At 42.1% G+C, this 19654-nt stretch overlaps 1 protein-coding gene across 2 annotated transcripts in view; it reads left to right on the top strand.

Moving 5' to 3' along the window:
* The first annotated feature begins 806 nt into the window (after positions 1-806).
* The window catches only part of NELL1 (neural EGFL like 1), a 932437-nt gene continuing 913589 nt past the window's right edge, over positions 807-19654 (top strand). For both annotated transcript variants that reach the window (XM_001092540.5, XM_001092655.5), the window contains exons 1-2: positions 807-1022; positions 9265-9393. In XM_001092540.5, the coding sequence (XP_001092540.1) occupies positions 968-1022; positions 9265-9393 (184 nt within the window). In that variant the 5' untranslated portion in view covers positions 807-967. The remainder of the gene's footprint in view (positions 1023-9264; positions 9394-19654) is intronic.

The following is a 19654-nucleotide window of genomic DNA, read 5'->3' as shown; positions in this document are numbered from 1 at the left end:
AAGAAAAAAAAAAAAAAGATGGTTAGGTATTACCCCTATGTGGCAGCATCTGCCCTGCAGAACGAGAAGGTTTGCAAACAGACTTCCCAAACCCCAACCACAGCTCGCTCTGCCTCGAGGACCCCTTTTCTGCACCCCCACCTCAGTGCCCTCTTCCTGCACCCACAAAGAGAGTACTCAGTCATAGGGGTTCACCAGGAGAGAGGAGAGAGAAGGTACAGGCGGTGAGCGGGAACTCAGCCATCATCTCACTCAGGTCTCTCCCTACCCAGCTGATAGAGCGAATCCCGAGTAATTGTTTTCCGAGGGGGTCCGTGGGCGCTCGGTGGCGCCGCCTCGGTCTGGGTTCCCCGGAGGAAAAATATCCACCCGCTAGGACACAGCGGCTTTTCGACTCGGCGGGGATGAACTGTGGCAACTTCTGCAGCCCCCACCGCGGTGCGGAAGCAGAGGCGGCAACATTGGCGACGGCGGCTCGGCGGGGCTGGAGCGCGTGAAGCCGTGGGGGCGCCGTGCGCCTCCCGCTTTCTGGTTTCGGCCGCGAGTCCCGGGACTCCGACTTGGGTGCTCCGGGTGGTAGCGGCTGCGGCGCCTGCAGTCCAGATCCTCGCAGTTCCGGGGGCGAAGAAGGCGAACGGAATCGTCCCCCAGTGGGGAGCGCAACAAGCCACAGTAGCCAAGCCCCTCGCTCCTGCCCCGGCTCCCAGGCGAACGCAGCTGCAGCGGGGGCCGGGCCCCGAGCCCCACGCCGCCGCCGCCGCCCGTGGTGAGGGGCGGGCTGGGGGCGGGGCGGCCGGGGCTGCCTTCCCGGGCGCATCCCCGAGCGCAGCACAGGCGCTGCTGAGCCACCTCCCCCGCCGCCCGCTAGCAAGTTTGGCGGCTCCAAGCCAGGCGCGCCTCAGGATCCAGGCTCATTTGTTTCCACCTAGCTTCGGTGCGCCCTGCTAGGCGGGGACCCTCGGGAGCGATGCCGGTGGATGTGATTTTAGTTGTGTGGTTCTGTGTGTGCACTGCCAGGACAGGTAAGCATGACGGTGGCGGTTAGAGGGATCCGGGAAACGGGGGTGCCCATAGCCCACGGTGGCGTGGGGAGACCTGGAGCCGAGCTCTACGCTGGTCTGGGGAACGGCGGTAGTGTGGATCGGTTCCTGGGATCTCTTTGCCCTGCTGGGAGTGACAGGGTGAGAAGAGGGACTCACGGGCTTGAAGATGTCCCCGTTGAGTGCCTGTTCTCAGGGGACCCGGCCTCTGGGGCGCAGGAGTGAGGGGCGCGGCCGAGCGGACGCACCCTCGGGCTGCTAGTAACCAGCTTTCTGTGCCAGGGAGTCGAAACCCGCAGCAGGGCGGGCCCGCGTGCCGCGTGTTCCCGAACTTGAAAGGTGCTGTGGAAACCGCTCTCGCCGACCCCCGCCAGGCTGGGAAGGGGTGGCTGCGGGAGTCGCACCCGCGGAGGGAGCGCTTCCGGCTGGCGGGTGCGGCCGGGGCCCAGGAGGGCGCGGTGCGGCGAGGGGAGAGAACTGCGGGAGAACCCTGGGATCCTGCGATCTCCTCCTGTCCCTTTCTGACTACCCAGGAGAACTCCAGGAGTATTCTCCTCCGCCCCGCTTTGCTCCCAAGGGTTGGGCGAACAATTATCTAAGGGAAATAGACCTGTGGAGACAATCCGAGGAGATTTTCTCAAGCTCAAACCAGTTTTCTCTTGCCATAATCGCAGGGTTCGGGGTGGGGAGGAGGAGCAAGGATGGTGCATGATTGTCTGAAGTCCCCACTTCGTTCTGCCTCCGGAGACGCAGTTGTGAGGACTCTCAGCGCATCTTCTTCCTTCTGCTTCCACCGGCTTCCTTGCCCGAAAGTCCCCTGGGGTTTGGAGACTGGCTTGCAGCCGCCTTCAAAGAGCTAGTAGTAGATGCGCGGAGACTGGGGTGAGGTGAGGTGGGGTGAGATGTGGTAGGAAATTGGCAAAAATAGGGCCTGTCAACTAGGGGGAGTGTCGGAGGTTTGCAATCCTACCCAGCCATCCCTCCGTACGCGCTGCCGACTTTGCACCCTAGAATCTGTGTGTGGTCATTCCCTCTGCCTTTATTCTCCCCGCTTTACCACCGTATTTCCTTCTCTATAGGCGTGGCCTTCTCTCCAGGCCAAAGAGCAAGTTCACCTGGAGAGGGCTGAGGGGGCGTCTGCCTTTGGTTGGCTCAAAAGTTCCCTCCGCTTGCGCCCAGGCGCCCCTCTTTGGCAATTAGCCCGCCAGAAGATCTAGCGTCTAGGAGCTTTCAGAGGACCCTTCCCACTTCCCCAGGACTGAGCAGGCAGCGGCTTTCGTCTGGTTAAGAGTGTTGAGTATGGATTTCTCCAGGGACAAAAGAAACCTCCCATTCCGTTCCTTACCTGGGAAGTTCCGAGCTTCCCAGGCTGCGGAGACGCCAAGGCTCAGTCTAGCTTAGAATAGTTACTTCTTGAGTTCAGGCCCATCAGAACGAGTTAGTCGTTTGAAACCAGAAAACGCTGAAGGAGTGCGCGCACCCCAGGAAGATCAGGACAGGCAAGACTAGTGCAGAGCGTGGGCTACCTGCTCTGAGCGCGAGAGTGCTGGTGGACATCTTGCAGAGGAACCGCAGACAGGGAGAAGCTTGAGAGGGAGGGGGCAACCCGTTAGTCAGTTCACCTCCCTAAGTGCACATCACTACGGAATATGCCTAAATCCTTTGTTCTCATTATTCCTTTGAAAAGTCGCCAAAGTACCCTTATCACGGAATGCAAGGTGTTTCAGGGTTCATTGCTTGTGGAGGGGATCTTTAAGAGCAGGTATTTTCCCTCTTTCCACTTCCAATCCCCTTTAAATCATGTAAAAATTTGGTTGTAGGGAAAAATTCATTCATGTATTTATTCATTCAACAAACGATGTTTTGCTGGGTGCCAGTATTTCTTATGCAAAGAGGAAATGACTTAGTCCTTGACTTCTAGGAACTTACAGCTTAGCTGAGAATCTAGATAGGAACTGGCAGGCATTTTAATTTTACAGATTGATGGGGGGTGGTGAAGAGGTAGGAGTATAAGTTTGTATTAAGGAAATATGGAGGAGGGACAGTTTGAATTAATTCTAGGGAGGAGTGGTGGTCAGGGATTTGAGAGTTGTGCCTTCAAGGCTTTGTAGGGAGTTTTCCAGGTGGACAAAGTGGTAAGGCATTCTTGGCAGAGGGAACAGATTGAGCAAAGGCAGGGAAGCATGGAAGAATCTGACCCATTGATTGTGACTGTTGCCTAGGGAGCTTGGGTTTTCAATGCCCCTTGGCACTATTTGAACACTAGAGGCCACATATTTCTTCACACATTATCAGAAGAATCAGAGAGACGGGGGGAATTACCTCTCAATTTGTACACTTAAAATATCTTGTAGTTTGAGAGGGTATAAGCAGTAGCTTTCTGGGGGCAGCCGTCTGATTTTGTGCGGGAATCACCATTACCACACCATCCATCCACCTCTTAGGTAACAAAGGCTGGCTGGTGATTAGTTTATCAGCATCCAAACAGCTGCATGGAAAGTTTCTTTGTCAAGTGGGACAATTGTTGTCTGGGCTGTTAACAGTCCTAGATGAAATAAACATGTGGTTCACTTAGTGAGCTGCTCAGATATCACCGCCTTTTAAAGGAACTGAGTAGATGATTATCAGGCACATTTTAATTAAAGAAAGACTGCAGTGCAGACACAGTTGCATATGAAAAGATCTAATGATAGGTATCACGAGGAGCTGCTTAAATCTGCCTTGTTCAGAGAACTCGTTTTAGAGTGCAGAGTGGAGTCAAGACGGGAGGTGCCATTCTCCAGTTCTTGTTATTTCTGGTTGAGAAATCAGAGATTTTCAGGTACATCACTCATAATGAAAATTTAGAAGGCTACAATAACAGCAGTAATCACACACTATCTCTATGAGTTTTCGCCAATGCTTTGGCCGTGTGAATAATTGAAAACTCGATAATTACTCTCATTGCTTTCCAGTTTGTTTTGGTCACCAGGGTAGAGGGTGAAGGGAGTACCTACACCTTCAAAGCCCCTACTGACTGAGTCAATGTCTTTTGCTGCCACCTGCTGGAAAGGAGAGATTTCTTTTTTTTTTGAGTTGGAGTTTTGCTCTTGTTGCCCAGGCTGGAGTGCAACGACCGGATCTCGGCTCACCGCAACCTCTGCCTCCTGGGTTCAAGTGATTCTCCTGCCTCAGCCCCCCAAGTAGCTGGGATTACAGGCATGCACCACCACGCCTGGCTAATTTTGTATTTTTAGTAGAGACGGGGTTTCTTTATGTTGGTCAGGCTGGTCTCGAACTCCCGACCTCAGGTGATCTGTCCGCCTCAGCCTCCCAAAGTGCTGAGATTACAGGTGTGAGCCACCGCACCCGGCTGAGAGATTTTCTTTTGGAAGGAACTCTCAGGTGGATCATTAATTATGAATTGAATAATGGAACTGTGAACATGAGCCCCCAGCCTCCAAGGATCAGGGAAAAAATATTGGCTAGCTTGGAACAGGCATAGAGCATATTCTTCAGGAAATTGCTTTTGGGGTATTAAGGACCTTTGTAGGTGCCCAGGGCCCCAAACCTGATTAAGTGGTTGTGAAATTCTGTGGTTAAATGAGCTCCTGGAGCATCATTCTAGCATTATTTTAGTCTGCATGGTCCAGAGGAAAACAGCTTCCACCATGGACAATGAGCAGGAGTAAATTTAAAGTCAGCCAGACCCAGGAAGATTTGCTGGAAAGCCTATGTCTGGGACCCCAAAGGTGAACTGAGTGGACTGTGGGCCCGAGCATTCCCTGGGTGGGGGTGAGGAGCAGCCAATAGCAGCAGCAGCAGGAGGAGGAGGAGCAGGTATCTTTGTTAGGGTAGAGGTTCTGAATTCTAGAGTCAGGCCTCAAGTGCCTCTGTGACATTGACATGCTGCCTTCCACGTTTTTAAAATATTTCTTCCCCAGGAGCTTTTTATCTTGCTTAATTGTAATTCACAATTTCAGCCATTTGTAGGGCCGTTATGTCCAAAGTAGAAAACTTTGATAGAGTTTCCTAGGAAAGGGCAGGAGCTCCATGCTTGGACAAGAAGCAGAAACATTAAAATTTTTTTTTTTTATGAGACCACACTCACACTACATAAGGTTCAAGAGAGCCCATGTAAATGCTGCCTTATTAATAGCTTTTCTCATTCCCTAGGCAGTATGCAAAGTGCTATCCTTTACACATCCTGCTATGGGCACGAGGCATTTTCATCCTGGTGGGGACTAATTAAAGGGAGAGGAGAAAACTGTATCCAGAAGCCTAATTGATTTCTCTTTTTTGACTCTGTTTTTATGAGGTGTTTTATTTTATTTTAATTTTTTTATTATGAGGTGTTTTCATAATAAAAGCAATACATTTATCTTTAAAGCCAGAGGAGCTCCTTCACTTTTGAGTTGTGGGCAGGGAGTTGGGGAGCGAATATAGATTTCATATATGGATTTTACAAGCAAACCCAGGGTGAGAGGCCCTTCTAGGTCAATTGGGTGTGGAGAGGGGCTGGGAGGAAAGGGACTATCTGTACCTTTTGTGTGATTCCAGTGGAGTTGAGGACCAGGGAGCTGCAGTGGTCTGGAGAATTGGTCTTTAATTAAAGACAGATGAAACAACCCCCAGCTGGGCACCACTTATGTGCCAGATTGAGCTGGTGAAGTGTGAATATAGTTTCCCCTGAGACCTCATGAGTCTGGTGTAACAGGTACCAGTATCTTTTTACACATGGTAACCCAAAACATGAAATTTCCTATAGCAGAAGATATGAAGCCACCCGTGTTATCGCTGATGTGGAGTACTAGAGTTCTGAAGTCTCCGCTTCAGCAATTCCTTCAGGGAGGCAGGTATTAACATTTCTATTTTATGGATGAGGAAACTGAGGCCTGATAAATGAATGCTTTTTTAAAGGGCACAGAGTTAGTAGAGGGAAGAGACTGGGCTGAAACTGACTCTCACTTTAGTGTTGGTTCCACGGTACTTTCTGGATTGAGGGCACTGTGTTCTCATTTGGGGGTGGGGATTCAAGGACACCATTGGGGTGTTCTGCTAGTTCTACAGGGTTGGTTTGGGTGATTTGAAGCCTTGCCCAATTAATTGCAGGGCTCTTAGTCTGGAAGATTTGAGCATCTTAAGGATGCCATCGTAGAAGAATTTTTGTCCCTGTATCGGTCAATATTGCCATAATAATTTTGTATAACAAATAACCCAAGACTCAGTAGCTTGAAGCAAACCATTGATTTTAGTTCACAGATCTGTAAATTGTGTTTGGTGTTGGCTTATCTAGGCTGCATTTGGCTGGGCTTGGTTTCAAACTCAGGTAGGCTGCTTGCTCCACACTTCTAGGTCTCCTTGGACCAGTGGGCCAGCAGGGACATGTTCTTATCATGATGAGGAAGTAGACGAGAACAAACCCCACTGCGCAAGCGTATTCAAACCTCTGCCTGCATAATGTTACTAACATCCCAATGGCCAAAACAAGTTATGTGGCTGGCCTCAAAGTCAAGAGATGGTGAGGTTTACTCCCATTCTAGTGGAAGGAACTGCAAAGCCACACAGTAAAGGCTGTGGATATGAGATGGGTAAAGATTTGAGGCCAATATTCAGTCAACCACTGTCCTTTTAGAAAGTTTCCCTGGCTTGCATGTCATCCGTCATCTCATACTATGCCGAGATATGCTTATTGCTCAGAGGTCATTGCACCCAAAGTATTGATCATGCACCAACTCATTAGATAATTAATCAGGTCCTAAGTTCAGAGCCTGCCTGCCATCTGTCCAGGCCTGTGAAAGGTACTTGGGCAACAGGGGTGCTTCCTTCTTCTTGCGTCTGGTGAAGGCACATTCCCCAGACCACTTTCCAAATTCCTGGCTAAAGAAACACCAATTTGGAGGCCCTTCGAAATTTAATTTCTGCCCTTAAACATAAACTTTAAAAACCTCCAATTATATCTCAGAATTAGAATAACATCCAAGCTCCTTGTGGGTCACAGGCCTTATATGATCTGGCCCTTCTCTCTCTCCCTCTTTGGCCTCTTTTCTTTCTTTCTTTCTTTTTTTTTTTTTTTGAGACAGAGTTTCACTCTGGCACCCAGGCTAGAGTGCAGCGGTGCTGCAGGATCTGCTTCCTGGGTGCAAGCCATCCTCCTAAGTAGCTGGGACCATAGGTGTACGCTACCACGCCTGGCTAATTTTTTGATCTTTTTGTAGAGATATGGTCTCCCTATGTTGCCCAGTCTGGCCTCAAACTCCTGAGCTCACACAATCCTCCTGCCTCAGCCTCCCAAAGTGTTAGAGTTACAGGTGTGAGCCACTGTGCCTGGTTGGCCTCATTTTCTACTTCTCTACCCCTGGCCCATTCAGTTTCAGCCATGCTGGCCTTTTTTCTGTTCTTGGGACACTCCCAGTTTGTTCCTCATTTGCATGTACCGTTCTCTGCATGTGGAAAGCTTCCTCCCATCTTGCCTTTTCTAGTCATTTAAGTTGCAGCTCAAAAGAACCTTTTCCAACCCGCCTTTCTAAAGTAGGGCCCCCATCCAAGTTGTTTTCTATCCTGTTACTCTATTTTATTTTCTTCACGGTATTTATTGCCATCTCAGATTATCTTATTAATTGGCTTATTTTTTGCCCTCCCCTCACCTAACCCACGGAAAGCGAGCTCCATGAGCACATCTCCAGTGCCTAGCAATGTGTGTGCTATATAGTACACACTCAGTAATACCTGTTGAAAAAATTATGAGATGAATGAATGCAGAGTGAATGGAAGGAAGACATCTTTGGGTCAACTGGAAGGGGAAAACTTAAATCTTCAGTTCAGGGGACAAGGGGAAGCCTGACAGAAACTGAGAAGGCAGCTAATAGACATTTTGTTTGCCTTGGCAATAACGGGTGTCAGCTCTAAAGAGGCCTTCCTGATCGACCATCTGTCGACAGAAGCCTAGCAGGTCCTGTTTCCTAACAGGGAAAGAATAAGGAAAGAGTAGATTTCTTTCTGCAAGCCTATAGGACCAGGGGTTAAGGTGGGAGGACAGGTGAGGTTGTGATAGCTTATGATGTCCCAGTGAACATTCACGCAGTGGGTGCAAGCCTTCCAAATCTTGTCTCAGTGACTGCATTACCATCAGATGAGAGTTGACAGCTGTTGCTGATTAAAACATTTCCAACAGCACAGTCAAAATTGCACGATTGAAATGATGAGTGTAGATGGACACAGCCTTTATGAATGGCTTAAACACAGCCCCTTAGAGTGATCACTAGCCTTATTAATACATATAGTTGGAAATCACTTTGCAATCATGAATGAATCATTCCTCAGAGCACCCCCTGGGTGAGAGGCGTCTTTAGGGGTTTGTCTTAGACAAGGGAAGAGGAGGCTCAGGGCTGTGTTTCTCTGCACTAAGGTTCTCTAAAAAGAGTTATCAGGGTATCTGACTTTCCAACCAGGAATCCCCTTGGATGGAAATATATATCCATTATTCCAGGGATTCTCCTTCCTGGGCAGTCCCTCTGCCACCCTTCTTCAACAGGAACAGGGTCCTTTTCCACTTTTTTCCTCCTCAGCACAGGTGATTGTGCCTGATTAGTTAGGGAACCCTTTGTGGAGGTGTTTACTGGTGGTGGTGGTGTCAGATTTTGCTGCTGCATCTGTCTCTGAGGCAGGTGGATCAGGGCCACAATCTTGTATCCACAGTCACCACCTCTATAAAGCTTGGAAACCCAGTTTTTTCATAACTCACCTGACTGCAAAACCTATCCTGAGTTGAACTCATTTCATGGCAAGACTTGATCTAAACTGATATCAACCTATTTATAATCTTTATTTATGCCAATTAGAGAAGTATGTCATACTTTTTGCTTCAGAAATACTGTATTTGATTATGGGGTGCTGAGTTAGATTTTGCTAAAAATGTTACATAAAATGTAGTATATAGGCCATATTACCTTTCTAACATATGGCACCTTCTGAATTCTGGATATTTAACCTCAGGAGTTTTGGATAAGAAATTATCAATCTATAATGTGGGGTAGGATTGGGGGAAGGAACAAAGAAACTACAGTATTGGCGGGGTAAGGGAGCAAAGATTTGCTTTTCTTTTCCCTCCATAGACAAAGACTTTCCAAGCACTCATCATTGGCTTCCTTGTATTACCTGCCACTCCCTGACTCTGTAACCTCTGCTCTGTAATGCTACTAACAGTCTGCATTTTAAGCCCAAACAACTCTTTGTTCCTTTACAGTGGTGGGCTTTGGGATGGACCCTGACCTTCAGATGGATATCATCACCGAGCTTGACCTTGTGAACACCACCCTTGGAGTGGCTCAGGTGTCTGGAATGCACAATGCCAGCAAAGCATTTTTATTTCAAGGTAAAGGCACCTCCTTTCCTGCATGGTGGCAGAGGTTGGGGAGGAGGGTCTGCCTGGGGGGTGCTCATCTGGTGTGTGTTTGTCTGGAGATCACCTTTGCTATTTCTCTTGTGTTGCTGTCCTGAGTGCTTAGATATGCAGGGGTTATTATTCTGAGGGCAGGAGGGAGGCATTAGAGATCATGGTGAAATATTTGGTTTGGCAGTGAAATATTTCCTTGATTTTGGTGAGGATCTAAAATGGAATGAATTTATAAAATACTTGAAAGTAATTGACCAGCCATATTATTGTTACAGGATATTTCTCTAGCTGTTATCAATTGCCTTTGCCTGTACTTATACCAATACCTATATTTACATCTTTCATCTAGTGGATATGCCATAAGGACAGAGGAAAACTTATGGCTGCATTCTCCTTGGGGTAGAACTTACTCAGTTCTGCCCACTATAAGCTGGACTACAGTTCATTAAATCATTCAGCAAGCATTTATAGAGAAAACATGGTGTGGTTCTTAGAAGCATGGTGTTTCTCACAATTTTGGAGGCTGTGAAATCCAAGAATAAGGCATCAGCAGATTTGGTACCTCGTGGGGGCTGGCTCTGTCTGCTTCCAAGATGATGCCTTGTTACTGTGTCCTGTGGAATGCTGTGTCCTCATATGGTGGAAGGGATGGAAAGGCAGAAAAATAACTAGCTAGTTTCCTTTCTAAAGACACTAATCCATTCATGAGGGCAAATACCTCATAATTTAATCACTGCCTAAAGGCCCCACCTCTTAGTACTAATGCACTGGGAATTAAGTTTTAATATGAATTTTGGTGAGACAAATATTCAAATCAGCAAAGTGATATGTCAACAGATAGTTAAAAAATGGATAGAAAGCCTGGTATAGGAAGGGATGGGGTCTCGGAGCATTCTGAATAGAGGGAATAGTATGTGTAAAGGTAAGGCAAAAGCATGGCGGAAGGGTGGTGAACGTCTGGAGGGGTAGACAGGGACTAGGTTACATGGGGCCCTGTTGGCAGAGCTGATACTCTGCTGAGGTGTGTGGGTTTGGGTGTACTGATGATTTATGGCTGGTGTCCAGTTTGATAGGTGGGACGCCATGTACTTTTTGTTGCCTGTTTTAAGTATTACTCTTGCCTGTAGGCCAGTTAATGGCTTTGTGCTTTACTCTCAGAGAAGTGGGGGCTTTGTAGAGGTTTAAACCGGGAAATGAACTGACCAGATACCATAGTAAGGCAGCCTGGATATTCCTCTATGAAAATGTCTGGCAGGGTTCTTTTAACTGAGCCTTTTATGATGATAATAAAAGGATTATTTTAGCATGGCTGAACCAACATAATAGAATGAGATTTACATATTTACAGTGCAGATAACTTAAGATGTTAATGATATATAGCAAATCTACAGTTATTATGTAATATATAACAAGACTATGGACATACTAATTTTCACTTGCTCCTTACTAATGAACTGGTGAAGTATGTAAGCTGGGTATGGTTAAAAGAGTAGAATGAATTACTTTGTTTTTGCATTGTGCGAGATCTGCCCAGTCACTGTTGAGAGTCCATACCTTTCTTGATCTGAGCAAGGCTGCTGACACTTTGTAAACAAAGTTGCTATGGAAACCTGACTGGTCTGTAAGCTTGAAGAAGGCAAGAGTCCTGCAAATCTAGATACTCCTAGATCCTCAGGGCCAACTCTTATGCATGAAGCATAGTAGGTGATTAATAAACATTTTGAATGGAATTAAAATTTCTTTTGTACTATGTACCTTATAAAAAAGCTTACTGCTTGCTTTAGTCACTACTATTCATTCATTCCACAAGTGTAGGTAGGTCCCCTGAGCTGGAACTCTACTCTCTAATCTGTGTAATCTCTGTTTTGGCAACTGTCTCTGTGATGTCTGTCCAGCTACAACAACTGGGAGGAATTTTCAGCTTCTTCAAGGGGAAGAGTAACTTCTTTATGGAACTTTGACAAAGAAGGCCTTTCTCTTATATCCCCTGTGATTATATTGGGCTCACCTAGAAAATTCAGGATAATCTCCCCCGTCTCAAGACCAGTAACTTAATCACATCTGCAAATCCCTTCTGTCATGTAAGGTAACATAATCATAGATTCTGTCAATTAACACCTGGACATTTTTGGGGAGCCATTATTTTGTTTATCACAAAGTCTGCCCTCTAGATCCAGAAGATTCATGTCTGTCCCACATGCAAAATACATTCACCCCATCTGAGTACCTCAAAAAGTCTTAATCCATCATAGCAACAACTCAAAGATTGAAATCTCCCCTAATCTCAGCTGAAAAATTCTACCTCTCATTAAGTAATCTAAATCAGATATGGGAGAGACAGTGGGTATAATCCATTTTGGGGAAAAAATTTCTCTCTATTGTGGTCCTATGAAACTGAAAAACCGGTAATCTGCTTCCAAAATACAATGGCAGGATAGACATAAGATACCAGTTATAGATATTTCTGTTCCAAAGGAAGGAAATGGAAAGAAGAAAGGAGTCACTGGTCCCAGACTCTTGTGAAAATCAGCAGTGCAAACTCCACTGGGTTCAAGTCTTAGAAATAATCCTCTTTGGTTTTGGCTCTGTCTTCTGGCTTGTGGCTCATTCCTCTGAGACATTGTTCGTTTTTCGTGAATAATAGCATTTGTTTGCAGTTGAGTAGTTTTATCAGCTTGTTTCCTGCCTGTAAAGTTTTGGGGGTTTGTCAGACATCTTTCATGGTGTCCTCTCTCAGTCTTCTTCAGTACAAATTGGCAGGGTTTCTGTTGGTATAATATTGTCAAGAAACTTGAAGGTCTCCTGTCTACTAGACAAGCGGCTTATCCACAGATCTGTCCTGGATAATGCTGTCTCTATTCCTAACTACTTCTGAGATGACTGAAGGGAATCCATGACTCACATACTGATCTCTACAAAGAGGCCTGTAGGTGATTGAATATTTTGACCTTTTGATCCTTCCAAGGCACTATCAAAAAGTTGTTTAGCCACAACTTGGCTCTAGAGCAGGCTTTCCTGATAGTGTATCTCCTTTTATTGTCTTCTGCAATCTGGATAGGCTGAGAACTCCCTGAATTATCAAGTCCTGACTCCTTTTTGCTTAACAGCTCTTCTCTCAATCCCTCACTTTTCTCTCACATTTTGCCATAAACAGCAAGAAGAAATCAGACTGTACCTTCAACACTTTGCTTGGAAATCTCCTCACCTAAATATCCAAGTTTATTTTACTTTCCACCTAACTACAGGACAAAATGCAGATAAGCTTTCTGGCATCAGGTAACAAGGATCCCCCATCTTTGGGTATTCATTCAGTAATATGTCCCTCATTTCCTTTTAAGCCTTTGCTGGGACCACTTTTAACATCTATATTTATTTTTAACTCCCTGTTGAAGGCAATTGGCCTTTTCTACTATGCTCATTAAAAATTTTCCAGGCTCTACCCTATTACCCAATGCCAAACCTCTTCCACATTTTTAGGTATTTGTTACAGCAGCACCCCACTTCCAGTTACCTAAAGTTTGCATTGGTTTCTTACTGGTGCTGTAACAAATTACTACAAATGTAGTGACTTAAAATAAATTTATTATACTTCTAGAGGTTATAAATTCAAAAAGAGATTTATGGGTTTAAAACTAAGGTGTTAGGCATGTTCTCACTCATAGGTGGGAACTGAACAATGAGATCACTTGGACTCAGGAAGGGGGACATCACACACCGGGGCCTATCATGGGGAGGGGGGAGGGGTGAGGGATTGCATTGGGAGTTATACCTGATGTAAATGACGAGTTGATGGGTGCTGACGAGTTGATGGGTGCAGCACACCAACATGGCACAAGTATACATATGTAACAAACCTGCACGTTATGCACATGTACCCTAGAACTTAAAGTACAATAATAAAAAAAAAATAAATAACTAAAAAAAAAACCAAAAACTAAGGTGTTAGTAGAGCTGTGTTCTTTCTGGAAGCTCTACTGAATATTCATTCAGTTCACTGCCTGTTGCAGCTTCCAGAAATTGCCATATTCCTTGGCTCATGGCTGCATCAGTCCAAGGTCGACTTCTGTTGTCACATTTCCTTCTCTCTGATTCTGTCGTCATATTGTCTTCTCTGATACTGACCTTCTGTCTTCCATTTTCCCTTATAAGAACTCTTGTGATTATATTGGAACCACCCAGATAATCTAAGTATTCTCAAGATTCATAATTTAATCACATCTCCAAAATCTTTTTTTGCTGTATAAGATGACATAGTTGCAGGTTCTGGGGATTAAAATATGAATATCTTTTGGGGCCCATTATTCTATCATAGAATGGCTAAGCATTGTTGGCCATAAATATGAACATAATGATGTTTCCTGAGTACTACAATTAAATCTTCCTTTTTCTAGTTCAGTACTGTTCAATCAAAATGTATTGTAAGCTCCATCTTTAATTTTAAAATCCGTAAGAGCCACATTAAAAAAGTAAAAAGAAACAGGTAAAATTAATTGTATATTTTATTTAACCCAATATGTAAAAAATATTATTTAGACATATGGTCAACACAAAAATATATTAATAAAATATTTTACTTTTTTTTAAAAAAACAGTCTTCAAAATTAATTGATATTTTACACTTAAAACACATTCCAATTTGCATGCTAAATTTTTAATCTGTAGTAACTGATATGTATTTTGATTTCATAAAATTTACAGTTAAAAAAGTAGATTCGTCAAATTATTCTGTACAGAATTATTAGATTAAAAAATTAAATAGGTTTATTGAGGTATAATTACACTATAATAAACTGTGTGTATTCAAAATATACAACTTGGTAATTTTAATATACAAATATACCTGTGCAACTATCATCACAATCAAGAAAAATGAACATACTTATCACCCAAAAAGTTTACCTTTTTTCTTATATAATTGCTCCCACCTACCTCTCCCAACCTCCACTTCTAGGCAACTATTGATCTGCTTTCTGTCACTATACACTAATTTGCATTTTCTAGAATTTTATATAAATAGAATCATACAATATGTGCTTTTTTGGTCTGGATTCTTTTACTCATTATGGGTATTTTGAGATTTATACATATTGCAGCATGTAAAGTGCTTTTCTTACAGGCAGTGTATAGTTGGGGGCTTAACTTTTTTTTGAACCAATAAAATAAATTTGTGTTTTTTCGTCAGGGTATTTATTTACATTTAATGTGATTATTGACATGATTGTATTTAAGTTTATCTTCTTGTTATTTGTTTCCTACCCGTTCCATGTATTCTTTGTTCCCTTTCCTCTCTTTATGTCTTCTTTTGGATTAATCGAATATTTTTTACAATTTTGTTTTATCTTTGTTGGCTTATTAGCTATAACTCTTTGTTTTGCTATTTAGTTTATAAACTCCAGACTACATTGTTATTTTTTATTTAATGAGTCAATTATCTTTTAAACAGATTTAGATAATAAAATCAATTATACGTTTAACTCATGTAGTTTCTTTTTTTCCCCAAGTTTTGTTTTAGGTTCAGGGGGTACCTGTCCAGATTTGTTATATGGGTAAATTACGTGTTGCAGAGGTTTGGTATGCAAACGATCCCATCACCCAGGTGGTGAGCATAATTCCCTATAGGTAGTGTTTCAGCCCACAGACTGCCTCCCACTCTCCCACCCGAAGTCGTCCCCAGTGTCTATTTTTCCCAGCTGTGTCTGTACTCTTGCAGTTTGTTTTCTGTGTTCTTCATTCTCTTGTGTAACTTTATATTTCCACCTGATATTATTTTCATCCTGCCTGAAGGACTTTAACATTTAACATTTCTTTCTTCACTAATATTTCTTATAGTGCAGGGCTGCTGGTGATAAATTCTTTGAGATTTTCTATGTCTGCAAAAGTCTTTATTTGGCTTTTATTTTTGAAATATATCTTTGCTAAGTATAACATTCTGGGTCAACAGGTTTTTGTCCCCATTCTTTAAAGATGCCTTTTCACTTATATTTTTTCTAAAAAGAAGTCTGTTGTTACCATATTTTTGTTCTCTGGAGACAATTATTTTTCCCTGCTTTTAAGACTTTATCACTGATTTTGAGCAATTTTATTACGATGTCCCTGGTGTGTTTTTTGTCATGTTTCTTGCTATATGAGATCTATTGGACTTGGGCAAAATTTGACCATTATGTCTTCAAATATTTTTTCTGTTCCTTCTTTTTTTCTTCTATAGGGACTACAGTTACATGTATATATTTGACTGCTTGAAGTTGTTCCATAACTAATTGATGTTATATTTATTTAAAATATTTACTTAGGCCAGGCACTGTGGCTCACACCCATAATCCCAACACTTTGGGAGGTTGAGGCAGGAGGATTGCTTGAGCCCAGGAATTCAAGACCAGCTGGGGCAATACAGTGTGACCCCATCTCTACAAAATATAAAACAAAAATTATTTTAAAAAGATGTAAAAATTAAATTAAAAAATTTTAAAACATTATTATTCCTTTTTCTCTCTGTGTATAATTTTTGATCATTTCCATTGTTATACCTTCAAGGTTACTAAACTTCTATATTGTCTGTCATTAATATCACTCAGCATATTTTTTACCTCATATATTGTAGTTTTAACTCTAAGTTCAGTTTGACTGTGTACAAAATCTTGCATGTCTCTACCTAACTCTTTGAATATATGAAATACAGTTGTAATAACTTTTAATGTTGTTGAAAATTCTAATAATTGTATCAGTGCGGGGCCAATTTTGATTGATTTTTCTCTTCATTACTTCTTCCTTGCATGCCTCTTAATTTTTGATTTAATGGCCAGTCATTGTGAATTGTATCTTCTTTGGTACTGAGTTGTGTATTCTTATAAATACTTTTGAGTTTTGTTATAGTTACTGGGAAACAATTCAATTCTTTTAGATCCTACTTTAAAGGTTTGTTAGATGGGCCCAGAGAAGTGCTAGTGCTAATAGCTAGGGTAGAACTAATTATTTACCATCACTGAGGCAAGATCCTTCAGCGTACTCTACCCAATGACTCATAAGTCATGGGATTTTCCAGTTTGACTGGTGGGAATAGGTACTATTTCTGGCCCTTGTGTATGCTGGATACTGCTGCCTTTTGGGTGGGTCTTTCCTGTCCTTGGGTAATTTTCTCACATGCATGCGCAAGTTAGTACTCAGCTGAGTACTGATTTTGGGTAGATCTGTGTTTTTGTCTTTGTGATGTTGTCTTCTCTCGTGTAGACTGTCCTGTGAAACCTAGGTGCCTTGGTCTCCCCAGACTCTCAGCTTTCTCTCCTCAACTCAAGGAGATTGCCTGAGTTCTGACTTCCTATGCTACAGCCTGGAAACTCCCTCAGAGCAGTAAGCTATGGTAATTATAGGGCTCATCTCTTTTGTATCCCATCTCTGAAGGATCACTGCCCTTCACTGACTGATGGCTAGTGTCTTGAAAACTGTAGTTTCATCAAATATTCACTATAAATCTAAATTAAAATTAATTAAATTATGCAAAATTGAAAATTCATTTCCTCAGTCACACTAGCTATATTTCATGTGCTCAATTGCTTTATGTGGCTACGGGTTACCATATTAGACAGTACAGATCTGGAGATGCTCAGAAATTTTACTGTTTCGCCACAGCTCTGTTAATATAGGCAGGCTTCAAAAACCCTGTGTTTTAAGGTTAATGTATGGTAGCAACTATCAGGCTACTTAAGCTCTCTGTCTCAAAGTACTTCCATTTACTCATTGATATAGTGGAGGTAATAATAGTACCTACTCTATCTGGTTGTAGTGAGGGTGAAATCATACATATAAAGTGCTGGAACGGTACTTGGTGGTAAGCTCTCATTAAACTTGAGTCTATACATTTTAAAGTAATAGGGTATAGCTTTGGCTTTTTTCCCCTCATGTGTATCATCTGCCTGATGTGTTATTGATGTCAGATTTTAACCCAGAGGTAGATTAGGATAGTGGAAAAAGCAGAAGATTGGGGAAGGGCAGAAGATTAAAATTAGCATTTTTTGGTTTTAATTTATTTCATCCTCACTACACTGATATGAAATAGGTACTATTATTACCCCCTTTTGTCAATGAGTAAATGGAAGTATTTTGAGGCAGTATTTGAGGGTGTCCGTGGATACGTCTCTTAATGTTTTCAAGCCTCAGTTTCCTTGTCTGGAAATGGGACGAATAAAGAGACTGATGAGAATTCGATGACTACATATGGGAAAGCACTTTCAAAAGTACAAAGTGTAAAAAACCAGTTCATTATTCTTTCCTTCATTTATTTTTATTTCTCCTAATATTTCACCATCTGATGTCCAGCTGTGAATTGTGTGTTAAGAGAATGAAAACCTTCATTTCAATGCTAGCCTATTAATAATATCGATACATTTAAATAGAAACCTCACTTAACTGGGAACATTTCTACAGTACCAATTCCAAAGCCTGGTAGGATTTATTTTGGGGCTAGCCAGCTTTTGAGTTATCTTTGTTACTGCTGTCTTTGTAGAGCGCAAAGAATTGAGTAAGTAAGATTTTTATTTTCTTCTTGCTTGAAATAAATTTTTTTTAGGGTGTTAAAAGAAAAACTTTAGACAAATTAAATTTAACAGAATTTAACTGAGCAAAGAATGATTCGTGAATCAGGCAGCCCCCGGAACCAGAATAGGTTCAGAGAGACTCTCACTGCTGCGTGGTTGGAGAGGATTTACGGACAGAAAAAGGAAAGTGATGTACAAAAAATGGAAGGAAGTGTGGTACAGAAACAGCTGAATTTGTTATAGCTTGGCATTTGCCTTGTTGGAACATTTGGCCACTGTGGCTGAAACTTGGTGATCAATATGAGTAGGTTACAGTCTGTTTACACACCCAGTTAGGTTACAATTCACTATGTATGGAGAACCTTTCAGGTGGAATTTACAAGGAGGGAGCTTTAGGCTAAACTTAATTTAACAATTCTCCCCTTTCAGTGCCCTCTCCAAATTGAGAAGCTCACCAAAACTCTAGGCATTGAAGTGACTCTGTCATTATTGTAAATATATTTAGTTGGTCTTTAATATCACTGGGAAATAGCGGAACATGTGGTTATAGGGACTTCAGTGTTTTTTTTTTGTTTGTTTGTTTTACATAGAGGTTAGAGTAGAAGGGGCCTTTTTATGTTGGAATTTCTTGTTTTCAGGAGAAAAAAACACCTGGTCTGTTTTGGGATCTCTCTCTCTATTTTTTAATTTTTAGTTTGATTATGTTATATTTAATTTGAGTGACTTTATTTTGGTTTGATCTGATCTTGTCTGTTGGGGACTAGTATATGAATTTAGTCTAAAAGAAGGTCTGTCATAATTTTGTTTAATAATTCTTTTAGTAAGATTTTTTCTTTTTATTTAATTTTTATGAGTACATGATTACATATGGTATTGAAATATTTTGATACAGGCATACAATATGTTAATGTAGATGAGTGTGACCAAAACTTAGGACTTTAGTGCTATTTTTAGTTATTATTTTGAACTTTTGGTCTCAGTATGTCATTTGTAGGTTATGGTGTCTTTATGACTATGTATTTTTGTTTTTTGAGTTTTTGTAGTTTCAGTAGAAGACAATTTGACATTTTATGAATGGCTATGTGTAAACATTTAAAATTTCTGAAAGAATGTAGTATGCCAGGGAGACTATTATGAATATTAGGAAGATAATGTTAAGCATATGGAGTATGTTTTTTAGTTAGGGTCTTTATAAACTAAACTAATTTTTTTTTTTTTTTTGAGACAGTCTCCCTGTGTCGCCCACACAGGGAGGGAAAAGCCTTTGGTAATGTTTTCCATTTTTTAAACTATTATAGGTTATAAGGAGTGGACTAATATTTTATTTGTGCCTGATAATGAAGTAATAAAAATACTATTTAATTTTTTTTGGTCCACATCTCACCATTTATTTTTTATCATCTGACACTGTCATAATAACTTTAGAAAAATTACATTTAACAAAGTTTAATTAAGCAAAGAATAATTTGTGAATTGAACAACCACACTCCCCCACTCCAACCAGAATAAGTCTAGTACTGTTACGATTGGAGAGGATTTACAGACAGAAAAAAGAAAGTGGTATACGTAAAACAAAAGTGAGGTATGGAAATAGTTGAATTGTTTACCGCTTGGCATTTGCTTTATTTAAACACTGTTTAAACAGTTGGCTGCCTTTGGTTGGCTAAAACTCAATGATTGGTGTAAGAGTATGTTACTGTCTGTTTACATAT

Source organism: Macaca mulatta, chromosome 14, assembly GCF_049350105.2.
Source record: "Macaca mulatta isolate MMU2019108-1 chromosome 14, T2T-MMU8v2.0, whole genome shotgun sequence".
Lineage (NCBI taxonomy): Eukaryota > Metazoa > Chordata > Mammalia > Primates > Cercopithecidae > Macaca > Macaca mulatta.
Note: the sequence above shows the minus strand (reverse complement) of the source record. Positions and strands in the feature narration are given on the sequence as shown.